The 24,505-nt window shown below is 42.7% G+C and overlaps 1 protein-coding gene across 3 annotated transcripts; it reads left to right on the top strand.

Annotated features, from left to right (window-relative positions):
- The first annotated feature begins 88 nt into the window (after positions 1 to 88).
- On the top strand, positions 89 to 24,327 carry KNL1 (kinetochore scaffold 1). 3 transcript variants are annotated; one of them, XM_064425594.1, is made up of 26 exons: positions 89 to 266; positions 1,624 to 1,678; positions 2,522 to 2,561; positions 2,782 to 2,841; positions 2,982 to 3,043; positions 3,444 to 3,499; positions 3,831 to 3,870; positions 4,368 to 4,405; positions 4,719 to 4,771; positions 9,314 to 15,142; positions 15,498 to 15,642; positions 15,746 to 15,813; positions 15,941 to 16,039; positions 17,006 to 17,121; positions 17,350 to 17,440; positions 17,921 to 18,037; positions 18,836 to 18,923; positions 19,391 to 19,459; positions 19,822 to 19,861; positions 19,971 to 20,072; positions 20,532 to 20,632; positions 20,904 to 20,972; positions 21,111 to 21,220; positions 21,732 to 21,850; positions 22,937 to 23,059; positions 23,160 to 24,327. In XM_064425594.1, exons 2-26 carry the CDS (start codon positions 1,644 to 1,646, stop codon positions 23,263 to 23,265), a joined length of 7,776 nt encoding a protein of 2,591 aa, XP_064281664.1. In that variant the 5' UTR covers positions 89 to 266; positions 1,624 to 1,643; the 3' UTR covers positions 23,266 to 24,327. The 3 variants fall into 3 exon arrangements, with proteins under 3 accessions (XP_064281664.1, XP_064281663.1, XP_064281662.1); XM_064425593.1 differs by lacking the exon at positions 89 to 266 and adding an exon at positions 292 to 340 and having other exon boundaries at positions 15,522 to 15,642; XM_064425592.1 differs by lacking the exon at positions 89 to 266 and adding an exon at positions 292 to 340.
- The last annotated feature ends 178 nt before the right edge of the window (positions 24,328 to 24,505 follow it).

Genomic DNA, 24,505 nt, shown 5'->3' with positions numbered 1-24,505 from the left:
CGGTTGGATTTGAACGGGGCGGCGGCGGCCGGGGAGCGGGAACCGGGAACGGGGAGCGGGAACCGGGACTGGGGAGCGGGGGGCCCCGAGCGGGAGGTAAGAGCGGCCGAGGGGCCCCCGCGGAGAAGCGGCGGGGCGGGCGCTGCGGGAAGGAGCGCGGGAGAAGGCGCGCGGAGAAGGTCGGCGCTGCGCCGGGAGCGGCTGGATGGAATCAGGGCTGAGCGTGAGGGGAACCCCCCGGTAAGGGCGGTGCGGATCGATCCCAGGTAATTAATGCCCGGGGAACGCGTCAATGCGGTGCAATTAATGGCAGAGGTGATTAATGCGGCGTTTGTGGTCGGTAAGTGATTGGCGCCTGGGCTGTGAGGGCCCTAAAGCGAGGGCGCGGGGGCAAAAAGAGACGGAAAAAGAGATTTTAGCGGCTTATCCTAAGGGGGAAAAGGCCGGGGAGGGATGGACTGAAGAGTTATGGAGCGATTCCCGTGTTCGCAGAGTCACACGAGGGAATAAAAAAAGGGGGGGGGGTCTTCATCAGCACAGCGACTCCGCTCCCCCTCAAGGATTGCAGAGGACTTCCAAGCAGGATGAGAGAAGAAAAGCTAAGGAAGGTGGTTGGGAAGTGAATTTCAGATTCATATCCCCAATAGCAGAGTGGTCAGGGGTTTTGTGGCTCCAGGCTTGTCTCCCACAGCGAGCTTCCCTGTCCTTCCCTCCTTGGTGGGTGGGTTTAGTTGGGATATCGGGAAGAAATTGCTGCCTGCATTGGGAAAATTAATTAATGAGGTTTATGTCTAAAAAGGAGACACAGGAGTCCCATAGCTTTATTCATGAATAAAGGGAGAGGCTATCTGCCATTTTCCATGTTGTCTGTCACTCTGCTGGGGGATGCAGCCTCCTTTTTATCCTGATTTCCCTTCCAACTGGCTGAGGTACTGGAGAGATACAGACTTCCTGAATTGCCTGATACAGACCCTCTTCTAATGTGCACCTCCTGTCCCCTCCTTTTCTTTGTACATTTGTTCTTTTCCCCAAGTCCAGGAATTTAGCAGCGCCTTGGATAAGCAACAGTCAGTGTCACTAAGTGACATTCTTCTGTTGCTTAGCTCATCTGCCAGCCTCTGGCTTAGGCAGACTCATAGTTTGTAAAAACACATTCTTCTTACTCCTTTCAGGAGGGTTTTAAGATAATTGAGCCATGCTTTTCTGGCTGTATCTAGGCAAGGAGCAAGAAGCAACAGGCACAAGCTGAAATACCAGAAATTCAGTTTAGAGAGAGAGGGAAAATGTCTTGTATGTGTCAGAGCAAACATTGTCGTGGATGACGTTTGATCTTGTTTATCTCCCAGCATTTACCAGAATCCTAACTTTAAATAAAAGGTCAGAAACCAGTAATACTTAAATTGCTAGCCCTGCTGTTTTCTAACATGGTATACAATATATGTCTAATGTGAATATAACAGGAGAACATTGGCTTGAGAGGCCTGTTGTACTTCAGAGCATTTCTGTGACTAGAGAAGGATGGAGAGGAGAAAACAGCATCAAAAGCTAATAGCCAGCTGTGGTTTGTGCAGTTATCCTGCTCAGGCTCATTAATGGTTTTGAATTTTGTGCTGTATTTTATAGCAAAAGCCTATCCTTCAGCAATGGACAAGATTTACACAGACCCTAACGTGGAAATGTGAGTTGAAACCCTCTAAGAATTTTACTGTGGTATAAGTATTGCCCTTTAGAGGCAAAACCTTTTGTAATGCACCTCAGCATCTCTTGAATGAAATGTGTTTTCCATTGTGAGGAAGACATGGGAGTTTCTCTGGTGTTTGGTGAGGGGATTTCATAGTGCTGGATTGTCAGGAGATGAACTGACTGTGAGACTGGGGGGGGCAATCTGCTGAGTTTTCCAAAACTTATCCTGGGAACCAGTGCTGAAATGATCAATCTGTTCCAAGCATGCTGTTTATTTAATTTCACACTTGTAAAAATGACAGAGAAATCAATTCATTAACCTCAAAACCATGGTAGGAACATTCAGGAAACATACCTTGGTGCAATTTTGTGCCTTCATACTGATGCCTGGAAATAGAACCAAACTTTTCCAGGCTATATAAATGATAATATAAAAGCAAAACTTTACTTTGGAACCCTTCAGCTACATAATATGGTGAAAAACAATGCCCCAGATTAGATCCTTACAACTGATGGGATTGGGAAATTGGAGTATCTGGCTGATGTTGTCCAATGAGAGGAGCAGTTGGTTAGGTTATCTCCTCCCTGGGTTCTGCCCTCCTCCCCTACCCTTATTATACCAGTGATTACATGGTGCAAAATAAAAATGTCCTTGGAGAAGTAACAGGCAAGACTAAAAAGAATTTTAGCAATGTGTCAATAAGGGCCTGTTCCCTGTGGGAAAGTACTGGGAGTTACACTGAGGCACTTAACAGGCTACAGAACTCCTCATACATGAAAAATACATTCAAGCTAAAAACTTCAGGCATCAATACCTGTTTGCCTTTTTGCCCTGCAGGGATAACACAGAGCACATCAGGAGGAAGCGACTGTCCTCCGTGAGTAACCTTCAATAAAATCCCCAAAATAAAACTGTGGGAGGGGGGAAAGGAGCCAAGGGAAGCTGACAGAGGAACTTGCTTGAAGAAAAGCATTCCAAAAGAGCCTGAGAGGATTGACTGGGGCACTGCTGGCTCTTAGAAACTCTCTTCTGCTGAAAAACCTGCAGCTGGACTCTCAGCTTTGTTTTCTTTCAGAATCTCCTGTGTTTTCTTTCAGATTTTAAAGGCTCCACGAAATCCTCTGGATGATCTGGGAAATGGGAATGAAATGACAGAGGTAGGTCTACCAAGCCCTTTCCTCCCAATCCCTTTCAGTGTTTGTTAATTCATCTGTGTCACTGTAATAACACAGGTGGTTTTGATGCAGCATTTTTGGTAACAATATTCACACACCACTTTTGTTTGGTTTTGTGGCAGGACATCCACACGGAGAGACGCAGGAGGAGCTCGCGCAGGGTCAGCTTCGCCAGCACCATCAAGTGAGGCAGCTGCACCCCTGCATCCCTCCCTCAGCCAAAAAGTGCATCCCTTCCCCCTGAAAGTGTCCTCCCTGAGTCATCACAAGTGACTGCAAGCAGCAGGAGGATTTTTATGTTGAGTTGGTTGAGCCCTGAGAGCCATTATTCATTTTCCTGTCTGAAAAAAAAGCCCAGTTCAGTGAAAATTCATACAGTTTGGAATTTTTGTTTTCCATTCGTGCATCTTAAATGTCATAATGGCATCTTCTTCCTGAAAATTACAGCTGGATTCAGTACACTTCTGGCTTCTAATATCTGGTTTCAGAACATGTATAAAATGTACAAATTAGTGCTGAATTTTTTTTAAATTTGCTTTTAGAGATGGTTTTGTGTTTTTAAAAACTGGTGGTTTTGTTCTTAGCTGCAGAGTCTTCCAGCGAGATCTTAAGAACAGCACATCAGAGACAGAAAATACAGGTAAAGCTCCTTTTTCTTTTCTTGACAGGTTTCTCAGACTATTAGCAAAAAGATTTTAGTTTGAATGTAAGAAATCAGAACTTTTTCATTTGGGGAGGGAACAACATGGTCAGCCCTTTATCCTGGCCTGGGTGAAAACTCCTTGATCACAGAGTTCTTGCCTTGAGGAGACACATGGAGAGTGAGAACTTCAGAACATTGTTTTCTGTGCACTTCACTCTTGTCTCATATTGAGTCACAATTGTGTGGGTTGGCCAAAACCTTTAAGATAATTGAGTACAACTGTGATCATGCTTTTCACATTGTAATGTTGTCATTTTCTTATTTTTAGAGTGTTCAGCAAATGAGAAGGATGATACATTGACTAATCAGTAAGTATCATGTCTGATAGATATTTGTTATTTTTCAGTGTTTATTACCAAACTTTTTCCTCAGAAAAAAGATAGTGTTAGTCTGGCCTCAGAGCTCTTGTAGATAAAGCACAGTGGTGGGATCTGTAAAATTAAAATCACTTGGTGGTAAAATAAACAGATTAGATACTTTGTATGTGAGAAGAGGAATTCCATAAAATCATAGATTCTATGAAAAATAAAGAATGAGTATTTCTAGTCATTTAAAAATTAAAATACCACTGTGTGTTGAACAGTGGTTTGTGATGTAATAGTTAATTTCATGGGAAAAATAAGCTTGTGACTCAAATTAGAATATATTGAAGACAAATGAGCAGTGTCTGGTGTGTGCTGCTCAGACCCACACGAGCTCTGCCACAGAATTCTGTGCAGCACAGTTCTCTGCCTCTTCACTTTACAGGTCAAGGCTTCTCTTTGAAACCTTTTAACAAACTGTTTCTCAAACCCACCTTTTGTAGGAATGAAGACCCTGAGGCTGTTCCATGTGAGATCACTGGTGAGTTTGAAAACAGATTTAATAACTAAATTACTCTGTTCCTTTAAAGCTCTTGATTATCTGTGAGAAATTTTAATGTGCCTGGAGCAATCTTCCTGCCTTGGGAGAGCTCTCTGGATGGGCTTTGTCCCTTGGAGTTGTTTACAAGGATCCTGTTATGGAAGTCTGGGTGGCCCTTTGAGGTGCTGAAGGGAGTAATGAAACTGTTTTTCAGAATATATTTGGGTCTAGTTGTGTTTATTTACTCAGAGGATTGAGCTTCAGCTCAGTGGATAAAATAATAACAACAGGAGAATTCCCTTTCTTTCCCCAGGGATGAACACTTTGCTTCATGCTCCCATCCAGGCCTTGGGGCAGCAGACTGAGGTATGTGAAGGCTTTGATTTTTTGGTGCTGAAAATACCAGTGTCCAAAATACATCACAAGAATTTGTGTAATAAAGATTAAAAATGTTAACTGCCTTTGTATTCACATGAAATTCTCTTGAAACTGAGTATTCTGTATTTGGAAGTGTGTCCTAATCTGATAGTCATTAGACTGCAACATAAATAACTTGCTTCTGAAATTCCTTTACAACTTCTCAGTAATGAAGTAGCTCCTCCATTCTTGTCTGCTTTGCAAGCCTTCATGAGCCTCACTTACTTTTTTTTACTAATATAAGTTTTTGAGGCAAGTATAATAATCACAATTATTCACATGATCACAATTATATTTTGCAAAAGTAAGGCCAACTAACCAGTCAGAGAAAATACAAATTCTTTAAATATTTCATTTAACTAGTTACTTTCTAATTCTGCCCTTAATTCTCTGCTAGATGCAGCAACCAGTTCTTATCTTATTTGATCATCTGATTTAGGAGTCACATTTGGAATGTGCACACAACAAGAATTGTTTGAATTTAAATAACCACATATTCCATGTTTGGGTAGCACTAATAGCTCTAAAGCTAATCTGTTTTGTAAGGTCCATGTTGTATTGTGTAATTTGCCAAAATCTTGCACTAACTTTAAGACTATATTTTTCTTCCAAGAAATTAAGAATATAGTTTCTAGTATTATTATAAATAGGTAATTATTTATAATTTTCATTTCCCTAGAAAATAATATCCTATCCTAAAACAATAGGATTTGCATATCTACATAAAAACCCCAGGGTGTGAGTCAGTGTTGTCTGTGCTGTGTTTAATGTGTGCTTTCTTGTGTTACCCACATGTGATGAGCTCAGGGTTCAATTCCTTCCACCCTGAGGGAAGTGTAGGTCACCAGGAGGCTTGATATGGTGCCTTCCACTTCTCCTGGGTTGGCCAAAACTCCAGGTTCTGATGAACACTGGATCTTGTGGTTTGAAAGGATGTCTGGTCCCAATGATTTCTTGGTAACAATGCACCTTTTAAGACTTACAAGAGTTAATTTTAACACTATTATATTAATTTCAGTAAAATTTTGTGGCTTCCCTTGCTTTGATGGTGTGGCATGGGAAAGTTTCTGGCCACCTAGAGAAAGTACCAAAATACTAAAATCTACCAGCCCTTCATTCTGCCTGGGCAGTTCTACAAATTCAGTTTGGCAATAATTACCTGGTGATTTGACAATAATTACCTGTTTTACTAACCTTGGAGGTGGCCTTCCTTCCTTGAGATTGTTCTGCAAAACAAATTACTTATTTTTCAGTAACTGATCTTAATTTCTGTCATCTTTGTACTTGCTGTATTCCTTTATACATTAGCTACTATATTTCCTATTTCCTGAAGTGTTTCTTGATGGTTTTAGTTCTGTTATCTTATACATACATTTGGAGGTGCAATTACTCACCTTTGTGAATTTACTGATCACTTGCTGGGATTTTCTGTAGCTTCCAGTACTGGGGCTAACTGCCTGTCCTGATTTGGTTTTTGGTTTTTTTTGACATTCAACTTTTACTAGGTATTCGTGCAAGGATGCCTTTTCCAGTAACTTCTCCTGCTGTTCTGTCAGCTGATTGAATCCCTGCATTAACTGGGGAGTCTCCAACCTGATGGGCTTTACAAGGACATCCTCCAAAGTTTTTTATTTTTGTTCCAAACCAGCTGTCCCAATAGGGGGCACACACCAAGCTTTTGTGTTTCACTGCTCTCAGCTCTCCAGGTCACCTTCCCTTGCACTGTCCAGTTGTTTGGACAGGCTGCTTCCATGACCCCAAATGCCAGCCAGTGCCCCCAGTGCCAGGTGCATCCTTTCATGCACAGATAACTCAAATGGTTTTGTTCAAGAGCGAGGCTCCCAGTGCAGGGATTGGCATTAAGGCTCTTTGAGGGCTTTTCAGGTGCTCTGACTCTCAGGAGTCCAAGCATTTTTGGTGGAGGACCATGCAAGGGTTTTGCCAGCACCCCATAATTGCAATCCATAACCAACACCATCCAGCCATACATAAGAGGGCTCTGGAGTCTGGCAAATGGCTTCTTTTCAGCTGCTTCCCAAGCTTCTTTTTTTTTTTTCCTGCAAGATCTCAAAACTAAAATATATTACTGCTTCTTTGCTTATTTGTGCCATTTTCTTTGACACTGTGTATCCAGATTGTTCTAAGAAGTGTAGCAGCAGACTTACAGTAGCATTGAGTCACTTTCAGTCTTGATTGCTGGCAGGATACTTTCCAATTTTATGTGCTGTCCAGAGTGTGTACAGGTTAGCTACCACTGGATGAATATCAGGAACTTTTCATTGGTGGCCCTTAAATCTTGTGGTAATCTATAACTGATAATATCGATGTGTTATATTCTGATTCAAATTCTTTCAATATTATAAACATTTTTATAAGTCTCTCCAGCTTCCCCTTGCCTCAGATTGAATAGGATATTGCTTTTGCTTTACCAGTCTGTGTTCAGGTTTGAGAGTAATCCTCACCAATGTGGCCACCTTTGATCATCCAGGCATCTCAGTTGCCTGTACCAACAGGGTTACAGCATTCTCTGCCTCCTCTGGGATTTCATCCAACTCTTCTGATTCCTGTAACATAAAAATCTTTGCCTTGATGGCTTTGAATTCTGGTGTTTCAATTTGTATTTCCCCATCCTAGAAAGTTATGTGAACATCCAATTTTCCCTATGAATCTCTCCCCAGCAAGGGGATTGAGCATTCAGGAGTATACAGATTGGTGTTTCCCCACTGTTTTATTAATTTAAATAGTAATTGTTGTAAAAAAGGCCTCTTCTCTTCCCTCCCTGTTGCACCCACAACTCTTAAAGGTTCTGGCCTAAGTTTTCCTCTGCATATATTTAGTCCTGAATAAGTTGTTTCTATATCAATTTACAAATTTACCTTTTCATTCCCAGCAATAATGTAACCAGGGCTCAGCTGAGGGTGATTCCCCTGGTTCCTTTAGGGGGATTTTTCATTTTCACTTAAGGTCTTGGGCTTGATGGCTTGAAGAGCCTGGTTTGGGTTCTTTCTTTGATTTGCCTGGCTGGGGGACACTCCATTTTCCAGTGTCCCCTTTTTTTACAAATTACCAAATACATTTCAGCTATCAACTATCACATACAAAGTGCCAGATACATTTCAGACACTGGTTATCACAATGCAAATTGCCAGATATACCTCAGCCACTAATGCCTACAAATTACTAAAGTATACTTTATACAATTAACAATTCTTTCTGACTGAAGGGTGTCCTGAGTCCTAATTATGGTTTCAAGCACTTTGGCAGCTCTGTCTGGATTTTCTCTTTAAACTCCTGCCACCTTTCTCCCTGACATTAAATCCACTATTAGAAACAAGGTTACTAGACCATAATTCACAACCACCTGCTGGAGGGAAGCCATCAGAACTTCCTTGGCATCTCTCCCAACATTTCCTTGCTGCCTTCTAGCAGGTCCCACAATCAGACCAAAACCCTCCTATCCCCTAAAACGTTCTTTCTGTTCCAGTTCACTTTTCCAAGACTCTCTTATGTGTCTAACTGTATTCCCTGGTGATTCATGATTCACCCCCTTTATTCTTTGCCCCAGAGCAACCATCAGCTCCAAATCATCCTCCTCCTCTTCTTGCCTGCACTTTAAGCACCTCTGTCCCATGCTGCACACAAAACAGCACCTCTTTCAACCCTTTGTTTTCCTTTTCAAGTGTACAAGGGATTTCATCACACTTGTTTTCCATTATATGAAACAACATATTTGCAATATATATTTTTCTGCAAGCTTCTCTCCTTAGGCCACATCTCTTGATCTTCCAGTGTATAAAGTGGCCACCACTGGTTACAAACTTTTATAAGTTCTCCTTCCTACACAATGGACATAGAGCAGTTCCACAGGCCAGTAGTTTTTGGAGAACAAGCAAGCATTGTGTTAATTCACCAGGTGTAGACAATTTATCATCTGGTAACAAATATATTCATTATACTTGATAAAATATAATATATTTCATGACAATTTCCCCCCACAGCTAGAAAACTGGAAGTGCTTTCTGTTAAAGAAACTAAAATCTCCCTTATCCGTGGTGAAAAAGTCTTTTGAAACATGCAGCATGGTGCTGCTGCTTTGGAGCAGGTGCATGATAAACTGGTGGAAATAAAAGCTGGAAATCATGTTGTAGAGAAATAGAAAATACTGATCCATAAGCCTTAGTAATTGGTCTGTGCTTGCTAAGGTGTGGCTAGATGTGAAATGTAAGATCAGACACACTGTTTCATTAAAAGCTATTTAAATATTATGTATTTGCATCATTTAGTCCTTGCCCTCTCCTCAGATGTGTTACTGCTTATCAGGGAGGCCTCAAATTAACAGGTTAGTTTTTTTAAAAAAAGACTTTTAGAGCTAAAACCTTAGGACTTTACATTAATCAACATTATCTGACTTCAGTTTTAAATAGAATAAACCATTGGTCATTTGTTTTAAGTGCCAGTCACTGAATTCTCTTTTTTTAAATTGTATTTCAGTGGCATGATGTGGACCACGCTGCTCCAAGGACAGACAGGCAGGACACCACCCTCCTCTTCTCGGAGGAGAATGAGATGGAGATGACAGCCAGTCACACAGCCATGATCTCACGCAACCTCAGCACCCACCAGCCCGACAGAACCAAGAAAATAGACTTCACCTCCTTCCTGGCTAAGTTAAACTCCAGCCAGGGGAAGGCAGAAGCCAGCAAGGAGCTGAGTTTGCTCTCTGACTCCACAAACCATCCGGGGCCGTCTTTGGAGCAGAAGGAAGAAGCCACTGCTGTGAAAAAAATAGATTTCAATGAATTTCTGCAGAGAGTGAAGTCAAACAATCCTGCTGAGAGACCTGACAAGGACAGTGTTGATTGTGTCCCTTCCCAAGGCTCAGGAGATGTGACACAACTGTCTGGGGAATTTGGCTGTTCCCATGAGCCACCGGACACCTGCAATGTGACAAGAGTGTTTAGAGGCAGAGAAGGTGGCATGGAGATGACAAAATGTGAAGCAGCTGATGTTAAAATTCCATTTCCTGGAGTCAGTGAGGTTCCAGCAGAGCAGTGGGAGTGTGGGGATGTTACTGAAGCATTTGCAGACCAGGGCATGGATGTGACAACCAGTCACACTGCAAAAGTGTCCTTTGCCCTCTCTGCTGCTGTTGGGAACCAAAGTCTCAGCTTCCAAAAGGATTTTCCACCTGAAGAGTCAGATAATTCTGTGTTCAGGAGAGCATCTAATCACAGCTTAAATGTTCAGCAGGACACCTGCAATGTGACAAGAGTGTTTAGAGGCAGAGAAGGTGGCATGGAGATGACAAAATGTGAAGCAGCTGATGTTAAAATTCCATTCCCTGGAGTCAGTGAGGTTCCAGCAGAGCAGTGGGAGTGTGGAGATGTTACCAAGGCATTTGCAGATGAAGGCATGGATGTGACAACCAGTCACACTGCAAAAGTGTCCTTTGCCCTCTCCACTGCTGGGAGCCAAAGTCTCAATTTCCAAAAGGATTTCCCACCCAAAGAGTCAGATAATTCTGTGTTCAGGAGAGCATCTAATCACAGCTTAAATGTTCAGCAGGACACCTGCAATATGACAAGAGTGTTTAGAGGCAGAGAAGGTGGCATGGAAATGACAAAATGTGAGGCAGCTGATGTTAAAATTCCATTCCCTGGAGTCATTGAGGTTCCAGCAGAGCAGTGGGAGTGTGGGGATGTTACTGAAGCATTTGCAGACCAGGGCATGGATGTGACAACCAGTCACACTGCAAAAGTGTCCTTTGCCCTCTCCGCTGTTGAGAACCAAAGTCTGAACTTCCAAAAGAATTTCCCACCTGAAGAGTCAGATAATTCTGTCTTCAGGAGAGCATCTAAACACAGCTTAAATGTTCAGCAGGACACCTGCAATGTGACAAGAGTGTTCCGAGGACAGGAAGGTGGGATGGAAATGACAAAATGTGAAGCAGCTGAGGTGAAAATTCCATTTCCTGGAGTCAGTGAGGTTCCAGCAGAGCAGTGGGAGTGTGGGGATGTTACCAAGGCATTTGCAGATGAAGGCATGGATGTGACAACCAGTCACACTGCAAAAGTGTCCTTTGCCCTCTCTGCTGTTGGGAACCAAAGTCTCAGCTTCCAAAAGGATTTTCCACCTAAAGAGTCAGATAATTCTGTGTTCAGGAGAGCATCTAAACACAGCTTAAATGTTCAGCAGGACACCTGCAATGTGACAAGAGTGTTCCGAGGACAGGAAGGTGGGATGGAAATGACAAAATGTGAAGCAGCTGATGTGAAAATTCCATTCCCTGGAGTCAGTGAGGTTCCAGCAGAGCAGTGGGAGTGTGGGGATGTTACCAAGGCATTTGCAGATGAAGGCATGGATGTGACAACCAGTCACACTGCAAAAGTGTCCTTTGCCCTCTCTGCTGTTGGGAACCAAAGTCTCAATTTCCAAAAGGATTTCCCACCCAAAGAGTCAGATAATTCTGTGTTCAGGAGAGCATCCAATCACAGCTTAAATGTTCAGCAGGACACCTGCAATGTGACAAGAGTGTTTAGAGGACAGGAAGGTGGCATGGAAATGACAAAATGTGAAGCAGCTGGTGTGAAAATTCCATTCCCTGGAGTCAGTGAGGTTCCAGCAGAGCAGTGGGAGTGTGGGGATGTTACCAAGGCGTTTGCAGATGAAGGCATGGATGTGACAACCAGTCACACTGCAAAAGTGTCCTTTGCCCTCTCCACTGTTGAGAACCAAAGTCTGAACTTCCAAAAGAATTTCCCACCTGAAGAGTCAGATAATTCTGTGTTCAGGAGAGCATCCAATCACAGCTTAAATGTTCAGCAGGACCCTCAGCTTTGTGCAGACAGGAGAAGAGCAGGTGCTGAAGGCAGAGGAGCCCCCCCTGTGCGGCGAGCTGGGAAGCAGAAGGCCGGGGCATTGTCTGCCATCTCAGTTTCGTCTGAGACCATCTTCAGAGGGGACAAATCCGTTGTGTTTTCCAAGTGTGATGACATGGAAATGACTGGGAATTACACAGACATCATCTATGAGGCCAGCAGCACAGAACAGAGCAGTTCATGCCATAAGACCTGTGAAAAGCCAGTGAGTACCAACCCTCTGCTGGCAGGGAGCAGGTCCCTGGCATGTGGTGACATCCCCAAGGGTCTGGCACCTGGAGGTAATCCTGCTGCTGGAACCTATAAAAACAGTGCACTTGAACTGCCTTCAGCCCCAGGTGGACACATGGAAAATGTGTCTCAAGCTTGTGGTCCTGCTGCAGCCAGCTCTGGATTTGGCTCACATTTTGTGGCTAGTGGTGTTCTGAAGAGCAGGTTTGATCCCTCTGCAAAACCCCAGCTTGTTTTTGCAGGTGAGAAGACTGTAATATTCACAGGAGAAGACATGGACTTGGCCAAAAGCTGTGTTAAGGATGGTGGAGAGAATGTTGACCATGAAAATCCCACTGCACTGTTCACCTCTGCCACGTGCAAACCTCATTTCCTGGGTAACAGATCCACACCTCCCAATGTAACTGAGCAGGAAGAAATGGAAATAACAAGATGCCACACTGTTTTCTTTGATGGTCAAAGCAGTGGGATAACAGCAGAGTCAAAACAAATGCCCTGTAAAATCATTCCAAGAAAGAACCAGAACAAAAATGTCACTGAGGGTGACATATCTGCATATTCTGTAGAGATGGACAAGGAAAATGTTGAAGTGAAGAGTATTGATAGGAACATTAAAAAGAGCCAGGCTATGGAGAGGAATGCTCAAGATCTTCAGATGATAATGGTTGACAAGAAGCTTGGAAAAACCAACTTCCAGGCAAGTGCTCTGAGTTCCTGTGCCAAGAGCATGTGTCTGTTGCAAGAGCAAAACAGAGGAGTCCCTGAGAGTGTTGTCACTAACCCCAGTGCATCCCTGTCCTTGCAAAGCCAAAAAGTTGTATCACAGCCTCTGGAAGAAAACTCTCCAAGCCTCTCAGGTTTCTGCACAAATGACACAACAGGGATGTTTTTAGGTGATCAAAGCATGGACATAACCAAAGCTCATCCTGCTGCCTTTGAGATTGCTCCTATTAACACAGAACAAGAATCCAGTAATTCTAATCAAAACCCTGCATTATCCAAGCAGCTGCAAAACCAGCCCTTCCCATTTTCCAGTCGTCATGGTGTGGAGATCGTGAGTCAAACTGCAGCAATGGAATGTGGGGACTTGAAAATGAGCACCAGTAAGCAAATTGTTACTGCTTTGGCTCCAAGTGGTTCATTTACTTTCAGTAACAATCCTGCTCCCTCTGGAATGAGAGGAAATGAACAATCTGGGACAGTAATAGGAAGAAATGCAGATGGCCAAAACTCAGAGAGGCAAGAGAAACTCCAGCCTGTGAGGGCCGTAAGCAAAGAATTTCCAACCCAAGGAGATTCTGACAGACATTTTTCCATGGGTAAAACAGGTTCTTCAAGAGAGGATTTAAAAACTCCTCCCTCAGCTCGTGGGCTGCTCCAGAGGGGTGCAGAAGAACCAGTGTGGGCCAGGACATCTGAGGCACCCAAGGAAAGTTCCCAGTTGTCTTTCTTTGGAGAAAAGTCTGTTGTGTTTCCCCACGGTGAAAACATGGACACGATTGGCAGGTGTCTGGTGATGGTTCCAGATTACAGCATCAGCGTTGTTTTGTCACAAAACAAAGCAGCACCTGGATGCTTTGGTCAAGGTGGAAATGAAACAATGTCCTTGGAAAAAGGGGCCACGACGACAGCGCCGGCAGAGCGGGGCGGGCAGGAGGCTGCCTGTGGCAGAACCATCACTTTTGCTCCTGCTGAGGATATGGAGATCACCACAACTCACACAGCATGGCACAGACAGCCCGCCCCAGCCATCCCTGCTGACAAAACCATCGTGTTTGCCCACGACCAGGAGGACATGGACATCACTGCATCCCACACCGTTGCTGTCAGTAGGAACGTCTGTGGGTTTGAGGCCCAGCAGGTGCCCCACACAAACACCCAGCAGCCGCCACAGCACACGCACAGTGGGTTGGTGCCCTGCAGAGGTGAAATGGATTCCTCACAAAATGCCACAGAACCTGAGGATAAGCCCAGCATTCCCTTTTCTGCCTCATCAGATTCAGCATTTCCTAGTGAGAAAGGAGCTACCCAGGTCCCCAGTGGCACAACACCACATTCCATTTATTCTGTCTCCCTTCAAGAAAGTACTGTGGATGCAGGGGCACCACGGGATCATGGCCTTCCCACAGATAATTCTGAGCAGGATCTCACACCACCAGAAAAACTGCAATCAAAGGGAGTAACTTCTGAGTTCCCAAGTAAGGGCCCTGTGGATCACAGGGAAGAAAGTGGCAGTTTGGGATCTTGTGTTGCCTTTCCCGTGCAGGGATCAGATCCTTGGAAGGGTCATCCAGATGCCCCAGGTACTCAGAGAAACCAGCTAGTGGAAGAGGATTCATCTCAGCCTGGAGATTCAGATTTGGCCTTGGCTGGAGCAAACCTCATTCCAGCTGCTGACAAGGAATCCAAGAAAAATGAGGAGCTGTCAGCTGAAGGGGAGGCGCCTCCAAAAGATTTCCAAATAAACTCTGAACAAAGCAGGCAGCCTTTGGTCAGTGACAGTTCAGGGGATCAGATGCAAACCACTCTTCCACCAGCAGCTTCAGGTATTATAGGTGTTTGTTCAAAACTGATGGGTCTGACAAGGAAATCTGTTTCTGTTTCCAAAACTGCTTCTTCTGACCAGTTGCCCAGTTCCTCAGCTCAGCCAGAGGATACCCTGAGCTTGGGAAAAAACACTGTCAGTGAGGCAAATAACTCCTTTGAGCCCAAAAAGCAGGAGAACACAGGTCTGGAATCTGGAGCTGATCACACAGGAATGGCACCAAAGGATAAATATCCAGGAATAAATATCCCTCTGGGTATATTCCAGCCTAAATTACCAAACAAGAGGAATCGTGTTTCCAGTGCACAGGACATAAATACAAAATCAGACAAAGCAGAAGCTCCAATTCCAGCAAACACCAGTGAAACCCCAGGTAACAAGTCCAGCAGGCAGAACTTCAGTCCTTTTCAGTTCATAGCAGAAGAATTTCTCCCTGTGTGCCTGGAGGAAATGGATTCCAATGAATCTGTCAGCTCCGAACTCATGGAAAACATTTGGGATGATAAAAATAAAAAACAAATGCCCCACTCTGAAAAGGATCCATTTGAAGAGACAAAAACTTGCAGCAGGAAAAGAGCTTTAGGACAAACTGAGGAGGATCCTCAAAGCCCGAAGGTGGCCAAGAGGGATCAGCATGGGGATGCTGGGGCCTCTCAGGACTTGGAGGTGAGCTTGGTCCCTTGCTGTAAGGATACGGGAACACCACCAGGGCTTAAGTTTTGGGGGTGTAAGTGAATCTCTTAGTAGGTTTTCTTGTTTTTCATAACAACCACCAGTTTGCTGTCATTTTCCTGTGTGATTCCCTGTGGTTTTCATTGTTTTGCCAAGTTGGAAGAATCAGGTTGGTGTGTGCAGCAGTCCTGTACCAGGCAAAACAGGCAGAATGAGGGATTGCCAATTTTAAATCATTCTCTGTGTAGTATCCCTCTAATCCTTTCAAGGAGCAGCTACAATAAACCACTGATCCAGTTAGGTTGTCTTATATAACTATATTAATTTTTTTTTAATTTGTTGATATTAGGTGACTTTTGATGTTGTGCCTCAGGACCAGGCAGAAGTTGGTGAAGCTGGAGAACCTCCAAATCTCTCAGCTAAAAGCCCTGGGTGTCCTCAGGCCAGCACCAGCAGCTCCCTGGATTCTGTGAAGGCTGACATAGAGTCAACAAGTAAGAGACCATTTGTTACAAGAGTCCCAAACCTTGTGTTCTTTGCCCTGTAAGAATGTTATTAACCCACCAATACCTCCCCCTTTCTGTTTTGTTTTCCCAGTCCAACGCAGCAGCCAGGTGGAATCCCAGCTTCTCACGGACAGCATTTGTGAAGAAAATTTATGGGAGGTATGACAGGGCTGGAAAACAGCAATTTCCTGGCCTGACAGAAAAAAAAAACTCCTGTGTTTATACACTACTGAACATTCTGTCTTGAAAAATGGACTTACCTGTATATTTTTCCTCATGTGTACAGAAATTTCAGAGCGGTGCTATCACAGTTGGGGAGTTTTTTACTCTTCTTCAAGTCCATGTTGTGATTCAGAAGCCCCGGCACAGCCAGCTTCCAGCCAGTGTGAGTGGAACAATATAATTACCTTAAATAATACTCCTTTGTTGGTTTGAGTTTCAATTTTTAGCAGCTCAGACATCTTTAATCAAAAACCAGAACAGACTTCTATCTGCTCACCAAATACCATGTATTTGGGATTACTGTTGTTGGATAAATAGGCTAATTCTTGCTTTTTAAATTTGTTTTAAGGACAATAAATTTGAAAGAATTAGAAGCTCAGTCTGACCTTTTCACTGTATGTTCTCACTGTGTCCATCAGCCACTCCTGCTTGTTCTACTCTCTCCTTTAGAAATGCTTCACTATGACATTGCTACTTTTATTTCCTCACCTGAAGAAAGGGGAAGAAATACAGAACAGAAGTCTGCCTTCTAAATCCTTTCCATTTTTTATTTAAAATACTCTCCTAGCTTAGTTTCAGTTTAATTTACACATTTATTCCTAGTGAGTTGTCTCTAAGTATTCATCAGGCTTAATAATGCTGCTACTGTGGACTAGTGACTGATAAAAACAGACACCACCCCCACAAAAGCCCCTGAAAACTTTCTCTGAAGGAGTGGAAGTAATTAATGTCACTTATTTATGAGCTTTACTATACAGGCAGCTTGCTGAAATACCTTCCTCATATTTATTTGAGGAATAAAGCTCCATAAGGCTTCCCTAAGGCTTGGGGGCTTTAATTCTGAATTAAACATAAGTTTGAATTAAGCATTGTTTTGTTGGGGAGCACTCTTTTATCTGTATAACACATACATATTTTCAAGTCTTTGTCTAAAAGGGAGACCTCTTCCAGTAATGTTTAATTTCATTTTTTGAGCTCTAATGATGAGGCACATTCCCAAAATGAAGCCTGTGCTCTGGTGTGAGGGAACACAAGGCGTGAAAGCAGAATTGAAATAATTGGAAGTTACTATTTCTAAAAAATACTGATTTTTTTTTTTCTTCCTATTTTTCCCTGTGTTTTCCCTCAGTGTGCAGTCAGTGCACCTCCCACTGCAGAAGATCTCATCTACAGCCAGTACATTCACAGGCCCAAGCTGAGGATTTACGAGGAGGATTGCCAGGACCTGTCTCGGAAAATAGAGGAGTGAGTGGTTCTCCAGTCACACAGTTGATCAGTAATTCCATTTTTTTTCAGCTCTGGGTACATGGAAATGGCCTGAAGAAAGTTAATACATTACATACAGGAAAAGTGAAAATATAGCTAGTGGTTTATTGCAGATTTAGAAATGAATTGTGTAAATATCACCATGCTGCTTTATGTGTCAGTGAAATTGCTGAAAGGCTTTCAACATTTTTTCCCCCCATATTTCAGGTTAAAACCACATGTGACTGTCCTGGATCAGCCCCTGGTGAACGTGACCAGGAGTTTGTGGGAAGTAATGAGAACCTGCACTGATGAAGAGGTAATGCTGCATGGAGAGAATGTTTGTGTGTAATGAAGAAGTGGGGTTAATTGATTTATTCACATCACATAAGAACCAGAATGGTCACAAAATAACAGCAGGTGAAACAAGGCAAAATGTTTTCTCAGTGGAAAACTGCTGAGAACTTCCAGCATGTCAGGAGACTGCAAGGAAATGTGTCCTTTGAAATATTTTAAAGGGGAAAGAAATGACCCACAGTTACTGCATAGAAAACACAGAAAATTTATAGAAGTATCCCACAAGAATTGGATCAAGAGATTTTGTTTTCTGTGGTTCTGATGCCAAGAACAAAGATCTATTCCTTGAAAATAAAGTCTAAATTGTTTAGAGAGACAGTATTTTTCATAATTCATTGTTAGTTTGGCATGGGAATGTCACTGATGTTGGATGCTGAGCTAGCTAGTCAGGAAGGATTATATTTCCATTCACTTTCTCTTCTGTATTTCCCATTCATCACAGCTGAGTAAGTTTGGAGCAGAACTGAACAAGATGAAATCCTGTTTCTCCAAGGAGGCTAAAATCTTGTCTCACAATGAGAAGGAGACATTGTACAGGAAACTGCTGCAGAGTGCTGAGGTAAGGAGCCACAGGGCATTTAAAAATCACTTCTACCACATTTCTTGTCTTTAAATGTGTAAGAGCTTAATTATAAGTGTGTACTCTCATAGAAGTTTCTTTCTTATAAATACATTTCCCTTTTATTTATATGCAAATATTACACTGGGACAGTGGCATTCTTGCAGTTACACCATAGGAACCTTCTGCCTAAGAGTTTTAGTGATTAGCAGAGTGAAAAATGGGAATATTAAAGGAAACACCACCAAAAATGACCTCTTTATACTGTGGCAAGACCAGTGTTAGTAAGTAGGTAAGTAGTAGTAGCAAGTATTTAGGAAGAAATCCTTCCCTGTGAGGGTGCTGAGGCCCTGGCACAGGGTGCCCAGAGAAGCTGTGGCTGCCCCTGCATCCCTGGCAGTGTCCAAGACCAGCTTGGATGGGGTTTGGAGCAGCCTGGGGTAGGGGAAAGGTGTCCCTGCCCATGGCAGGGGCTTGGAATTGGATGATCTTAAAAATCCTTTCCAGCCCAAGTCATTCAGGGGTTCTCTGATAAGTAACAAGGAAGTGCACAAGTAATGCATTGTGCCAGGGATCAAAGATGTGTATGTATTAAAGCTCTAGATTCTGTAAGCATTTAGTAATTTCTTATTATTAGCTTCTCCCCCACAGTTTGTCAGTTGCCTCTTCCCTCTAATGATGACAAATTTCACTAGCTGCTTTAATTAATCAGCAAACAAAGAGCCCCGTGGTGATCCCAGAAGAAAATTCAGCTTTTAAAATAATGTCATTGACTCAAGTACAATTTTCCCATCTTAGGAGCAATACAGAAAGCTGCAATCCAGAATGGAAAAGGTGGATGAATGGATGAAGGAGGTAGAGAGCTCCGTGGCTGCTCTGGAATCAGGTGTGTGTTTCCAAAGAGGTGGCCAATATGCTGCTTTCTCTTTTTTTTCTGCAGAGCTGTTGTTTGAAAGGTCAGTTCATGATTCTGTGTTTGTGGTTGTTTGATACAAACTGCAATCAGAACTTGCCATTACTGTGTAATGATGCTCTGTAGTTTCAATTCTTTTTCTCCAACGCCTTGAGTAGAAATCCAACTGCACAGCAGCAGCTCTAAAACAGTGCAATAAAACAAGTTTTGCTTGTTGTTTTCACTTTTGAGGTTTTTGGTAGATACTTTTCCATCTTTTATATGGAAAAGTATATCTATATACTTCTTTATCTATTTTTCATATTTTTTACATTTTTATATATATATATTTTTAGTTAACTTTGAAGTGCTGAGATTTCTAGAGCCCACAAACAAACAAAAGTAACTCTTAAGTATTGAATCTGGAAGTTCTGCACAGACCTGACTCTTCTTTCCCACAGATTCTTTTTGGGATGAAAAGGAAGCTGGCTGCAGTGCTGGAACAGCAGGAGGGCAGAACTTGCAGGAAGGTAATGAAACCAGCTGGATGCACTTTTTGTCTGGTGTTTTAGAACCTGGGAAGGGTGATAGTCAACCCCTGATGCATTAACTCTGAGAGGGATGCAGACACTGCTGCTGTCTTTCCTGCAATGCACATAGATAATTACATAGGTGTTAAGGAATGAAAAGGACTGATTTCTCCCTAGAAAAAGGGAATTTAGAACTTGCTACCCAAAGAGCATGTGCTGGGTGTCATATTCAGCACTTTATTGTCCAGTAATTATAACCTTTCACTCCATAAGAACAGTGAGTGCACAGCAAATTAGGGCTGCCTGTGCTGCTCTTTTCTCTCATTTTTTTCCTTTTCTGTCCTTTTTTCTCTTTGCTTTAGAATTGCAAAGGATCACAGCCCAAGAAGAGGAACTTCTGAGGTAAGGTGTCAAGGAGGATTTAAGAATCAGCTTCACACTCAGATTTTAGAGGGTTGGTTTGTTTTTAAACCACTGTACCACATCCCATGAGATTGGCTTATCCTTGCAGAGAGCTGTCAGAGATGGATGCTGAGGATGAGCATGATCTGGCTGAGATGGAGAAGCTCAAGATCACTGAAAGGGACTGCCTGGAAATCCTAAAGAAATATGAGTAAGGAAAACACCTCCAGGTTTTATTTTTAAATAGTTGTTTCTAGGGGCTCATATTTGTACAGGAATGTGTTTGGGTTTGGTTTTCCTTGATATTTGATGTGGGAAATCTTGGAATGCCCATCTCCTTGCAGCCTAAGGTAGGCAATGAAGCCTTGGAAAACTTCCATTCCATTAGCAGCTTTGCAGTGGTGCTCTGTGTTCAGGGTTTCTACATCCAACTCTCCTTCAATCACCAAAGTGACATTTATGTAAAATTTATATAATATGCTTGCATTCCCAAGAGATTCTTATATTCTTTTGGAATTAAAGACTCTGTTTGGCTTTGGACATTTTCATTGCTGTATGATGTGGCAATAGCTGCAAGGGCATTTAATACTCTGATGTTTGTCCCTCAGAAGTTGTTTGGGTTGGTTGGTTGAAACTTGGGGTAATAGTGGGTTTTTTTCCCTCTTTTCAGTTTCACTGAGTGGGAGTTGATGGAATGGAATGACCAGCAAGCTGTCTTTCATTTTCTTTATGATTCTGTGACACTCACAGTTGTGTTTGGACCCCCAATAGGTGAGTCACATAATAGAGTAGGTTTGTGTTTTATGAATTTGCAATGTTAGAGAATAGAAACCTAAAATGTCCATATTTGTAAAGATCTGCTGAAAGGAAGTGGAAAATAGAGAATGTACTACAGTGTGTAAGCTGAGAGAAGTGGCTTTGAATATGTTTCCTATGAAAATTCAGAAATGTATGTAATGCATGGCTGTTTCTGAAGGTGAGGAGCTGTAACTCCAGAGCTAAGCATGGAAATAACTGGAGTTTTTTAAACTTCCTTTCTCAGATGATGAGTTTTTCGCTGCACGTCCTTCCAGAAGCATTGTTAGCCTGGACTTTGAATCTTTCCTGGATGGTGAGATTTTTGAATTTTGTGAAAGTAGCAGCCCTGCCAGTCTTTTTTTTTTTTTTGGGAAGACTAAATGTCTGCTCAATCTTCTAATGCTTTATGAAATGGCTTTTCAAACATTTCTGGTTTTCTTTTGTGTTGCAGAGGAACAAGCTCCACCCTCCTCCTGTTTAGTCCACAAACTCATCTTCCAGTTCATTGAAAGTCGGGGATGCTGGCAGAAAAAGTGTCCCAAACTGTGCTACTTGCCCCAGGTAACGCTCCAGGGAAACCTAGAAGGCTCTGGAAAAAAATCCAATTATTATTTTCTGCAACAGAGGAAACAGAGCTGAGCTGAGAACCAAAGCACCTCAATGAAAACTTCAGGAATGCAAATCAAAATGGGCCTCAGAAATAATTCTGAGGTGTGAGGGGAAATATCTGTCTCTGAAGGCAGGAGTCCTAACAGCTGAAGTTTATTAAAAAAACTTTTTTTTTTTTCCTTAAAGAAAAGAAAATTGAGCTGAAGGTCATTTTGCCTCCTAAAGAATGTAGGTTTAAATTGCCAGGCCAAACTTTTGTGTTGCTGCGTGGCTGTTGGCAAAGCTGAAAGGACAAAAAGCAAAAAATATACATTTGTTATACTTGTACAATTTCATTTTTCCATCCAAACTGGGGTAGCAGTTAAACCATGTTTATTTTTTACACTTTCTAGGATGAGTTATGTGTTCAAGCATCCCATAGTCACCCCCTGAGTGCTGATGTTGCTTTCTGATTGCCCCCCAGGCTCTCTTGGACATCTCCTTGGTGGTGAATCGCTGCAAAATCTTGGGAGATGAGTTGGAATTTCTGCAGAGGTGGGGTGCAAAATTCCAGCTCCTGGAGACAGACATCAAAGACACAGAGTGAGTTAATTCAGAAAATTGTGGTGGCATTGTTGGGGTGTCCTGTGCAGGGCCAGGAGCTGGACTTTGATGATCCTTGTGTGGATCCTTTCTGACTCAGTCAGATGGAGTTCACAGTAGCCTTAAGAGGGAGTTTCTAGATAATCAGAAGCAAAACACTGAAATAGTTTCAATTTGGTTTTCTTAAAATTGATATTTTTTTGCTGCTGTTTTTAAGAATAATTTAATTTATTTTCATACAATTGTACTATAGTGTCCCAGTGCATGGAAATTAGGCTGTTCATGGATTCATTGATTTTAGGATTATCAGACAGCCTCTCCTTCCTTGCTGTTTTCCTGCTTGACTTGCCTTTCTTAAATATTGAGGCCAAATTGTAGCAATGCAAAGGAAACAGAGCCAAGAGTTTACCTGTAGCTGAGGGCTTTGTTTCATTTAATCTTACGTTTTCCTCAGCTGAGCAGAATCAGTCATGGAAGGAGGGAGGCACTGAAACTGAGGTTTACTTTCTTTACTTTCCATTTCCCCTTGCTACTTCCCAATTTTGTGGCATGTCCCAGTGGTACAACACAAACACAATTTCACCTCATCCTTCCATTACTGATGAATATCTTTAATTAAGAAGTGTCTAATTATGAACTTGCTCTGCCCACCTTGGTGCTGTTCCATAGGTTATTCTAATTTTGTAGCTCCCTTTGCAAGAGTGCTAAAAACCCTGTGGAACTGGAGGTAAATCAGTCCTATTTAAAGCATTAGAAAACCTTAACTGCCTGGGAATGTTTCATGTTAACTAGAAAATGTGTTTGTAGTCTCTATTCTCCCCTAATTTCTGGATTGTTCTGTGAATTATGTGTGCATTAACTCTTCCTGTGGGGGAAGTTGGGGGTTTGCATTCTGAAGTGTTGATAAAGTGTGAAGGGCAATTTTTATCTTATTGCTGAAGTTCTGTGGGTCTGTCCTGGAGCTCTTGAGAAGTTACTGTGCTTGTTGCATCAGTGGCATCACTTATTTCTGCTGCTGGCACTAATTCCAAGGTGGAAGCAGCCCATTTGACTGTTTTGCATGGATCTTTGTGTTTATTTCCACAGGGTGAAGCTTCTGTTCTCCTCTTCGGTGGCTTTTGCAAAGTTTGAGTTGAGCCTGGCTCTCTCTCATGATTACCCATCCACTGTTCTTCCCTTCAGGGTGCAGACCCACATTGGGAATATCGGGTGAGCTGGCAGAGCACCCCTGCATGTGACTCCATCCCAAAGCAGGGATGGGGATTGAACACTCACTCTCCAACACGTGTGATCATTTTATCTTCCCCAGGGAGAAGGAAGTTGCTGCTGTTCTCTCCAGAGTTCCAGTTGGTCACCACTACCTGCAGAGAGCAGTCAGCTCGATCCATCAGAATCTGCTCCAGGCTCCCAGATAATCCTGGATCCACAGGCAGGACTGGAGCAGTCAAAATGGGGTAGCCTGTGAGTTTGGTTTTATGAGAATTGCAGCTGTGTCTCCATGAAATGGGAATGCTGTCACCCACTCAGCTCTAGTGTTCCTGCCTATTTAGTTTCCTCATGGCTTAGACCAAGTAGAATGCTTGGTGTAGGCCACAAGTTTTACAAAGGCAGAGGTGTCTAAAGAGGAGAAGAAGGAAATTCCTGGATGCCTTGTAAGTTCAAGGTGCTTTTTCTCTTCTGCCAGTCACTGGTGGTCATTCCTGGCAAAGCTGGCACAGATAGTCATGGTTGGGTAGTCATTCCAAGCATGGATATTCTTCTGCCATATCCCATTAATTTTGTCATTTACAGAGCACTTGGAAAAAGCAATGGTGAGTGTTTTCTAAATTATTACAACTGGAATGTACTTTTGCAGTCATTATTTCACTACCATGTACAATTTAACAGATCCCACCACATCTGGTGTTTATCCATTGCCTGGCACCCCTCCCAGGCCAGACACTATCCCTGCATCTGCTGAATTAACCAGTTAACCTCTAGCAATTCACCCCCATCACCAAAGCCAGAAATATTTTTGGAATTAAGGCTAAAAATCCCTGTGCTTGCCCACAGAGTTTGGGATGCAACAGCCTCATATCCATCACTGTGATTCCCTGGCAGAAGTTAGTTCTGACATTGCCTTAGTCCAGCACCATCTCTGGGTGCTGGGGCACTGTCCCAGTTTGGAATGCCATGGAATTCTAGTGAGGAGACTGAACTCCTTAAACTTGGGAGCATCTGTGAGCTCCAGCTTGGTTTTGTGTATAATTTTGTGTATTATGTGGGTCTTGCTGTTGGAACTGATCTCACCCTGTGTTACTGAGCCAAAGCACCAGCCCTGGCTCAGCTCTCAGTTCTGCAGCTGCAAATCTGTGTACCCTGTAAAATATGTTGGATTTAAAAATGTTTTCCTGTATTTTAGTGTTTATATATTTTGTCTTTTTACAAAGTTTGTGTCTGTTTGAAAAGTGGAAGTTTAATAAAGATTGGGTTTATCACTCTTCCTGTTTCAATGGGGGATCATGGGCTGCTCTGTTTAAGCTGGTGATTGAAAATTCAGTACTAAATTAAATTAAAAATATTGAAATAATTATTGTGAAGGCTTGTGAAGGCTTTTCACAATATCATGTTTTTTTTCCTTGCCCTTTCTAGTGCTACTTTTCAATATCCTGGCTT

The sequence above is a fragment of the Passer domesticus genome, chromosome 6, assembly GCF_036417665.1.
Source record: "Passer domesticus isolate bPasDom1 chromosome 6, bPasDom1.hap1, whole genome shotgun sequence".
NCBI lineage: Eukaryota > Metazoa > Chordata > Aves > Passeriformes > Passeridae > Passer > Passer domesticus.
The sequence above is the reverse complement of the archived record's forward strand: the minus strand, read 5'-3'. Positions and strand labels throughout refer to the sequence as shown.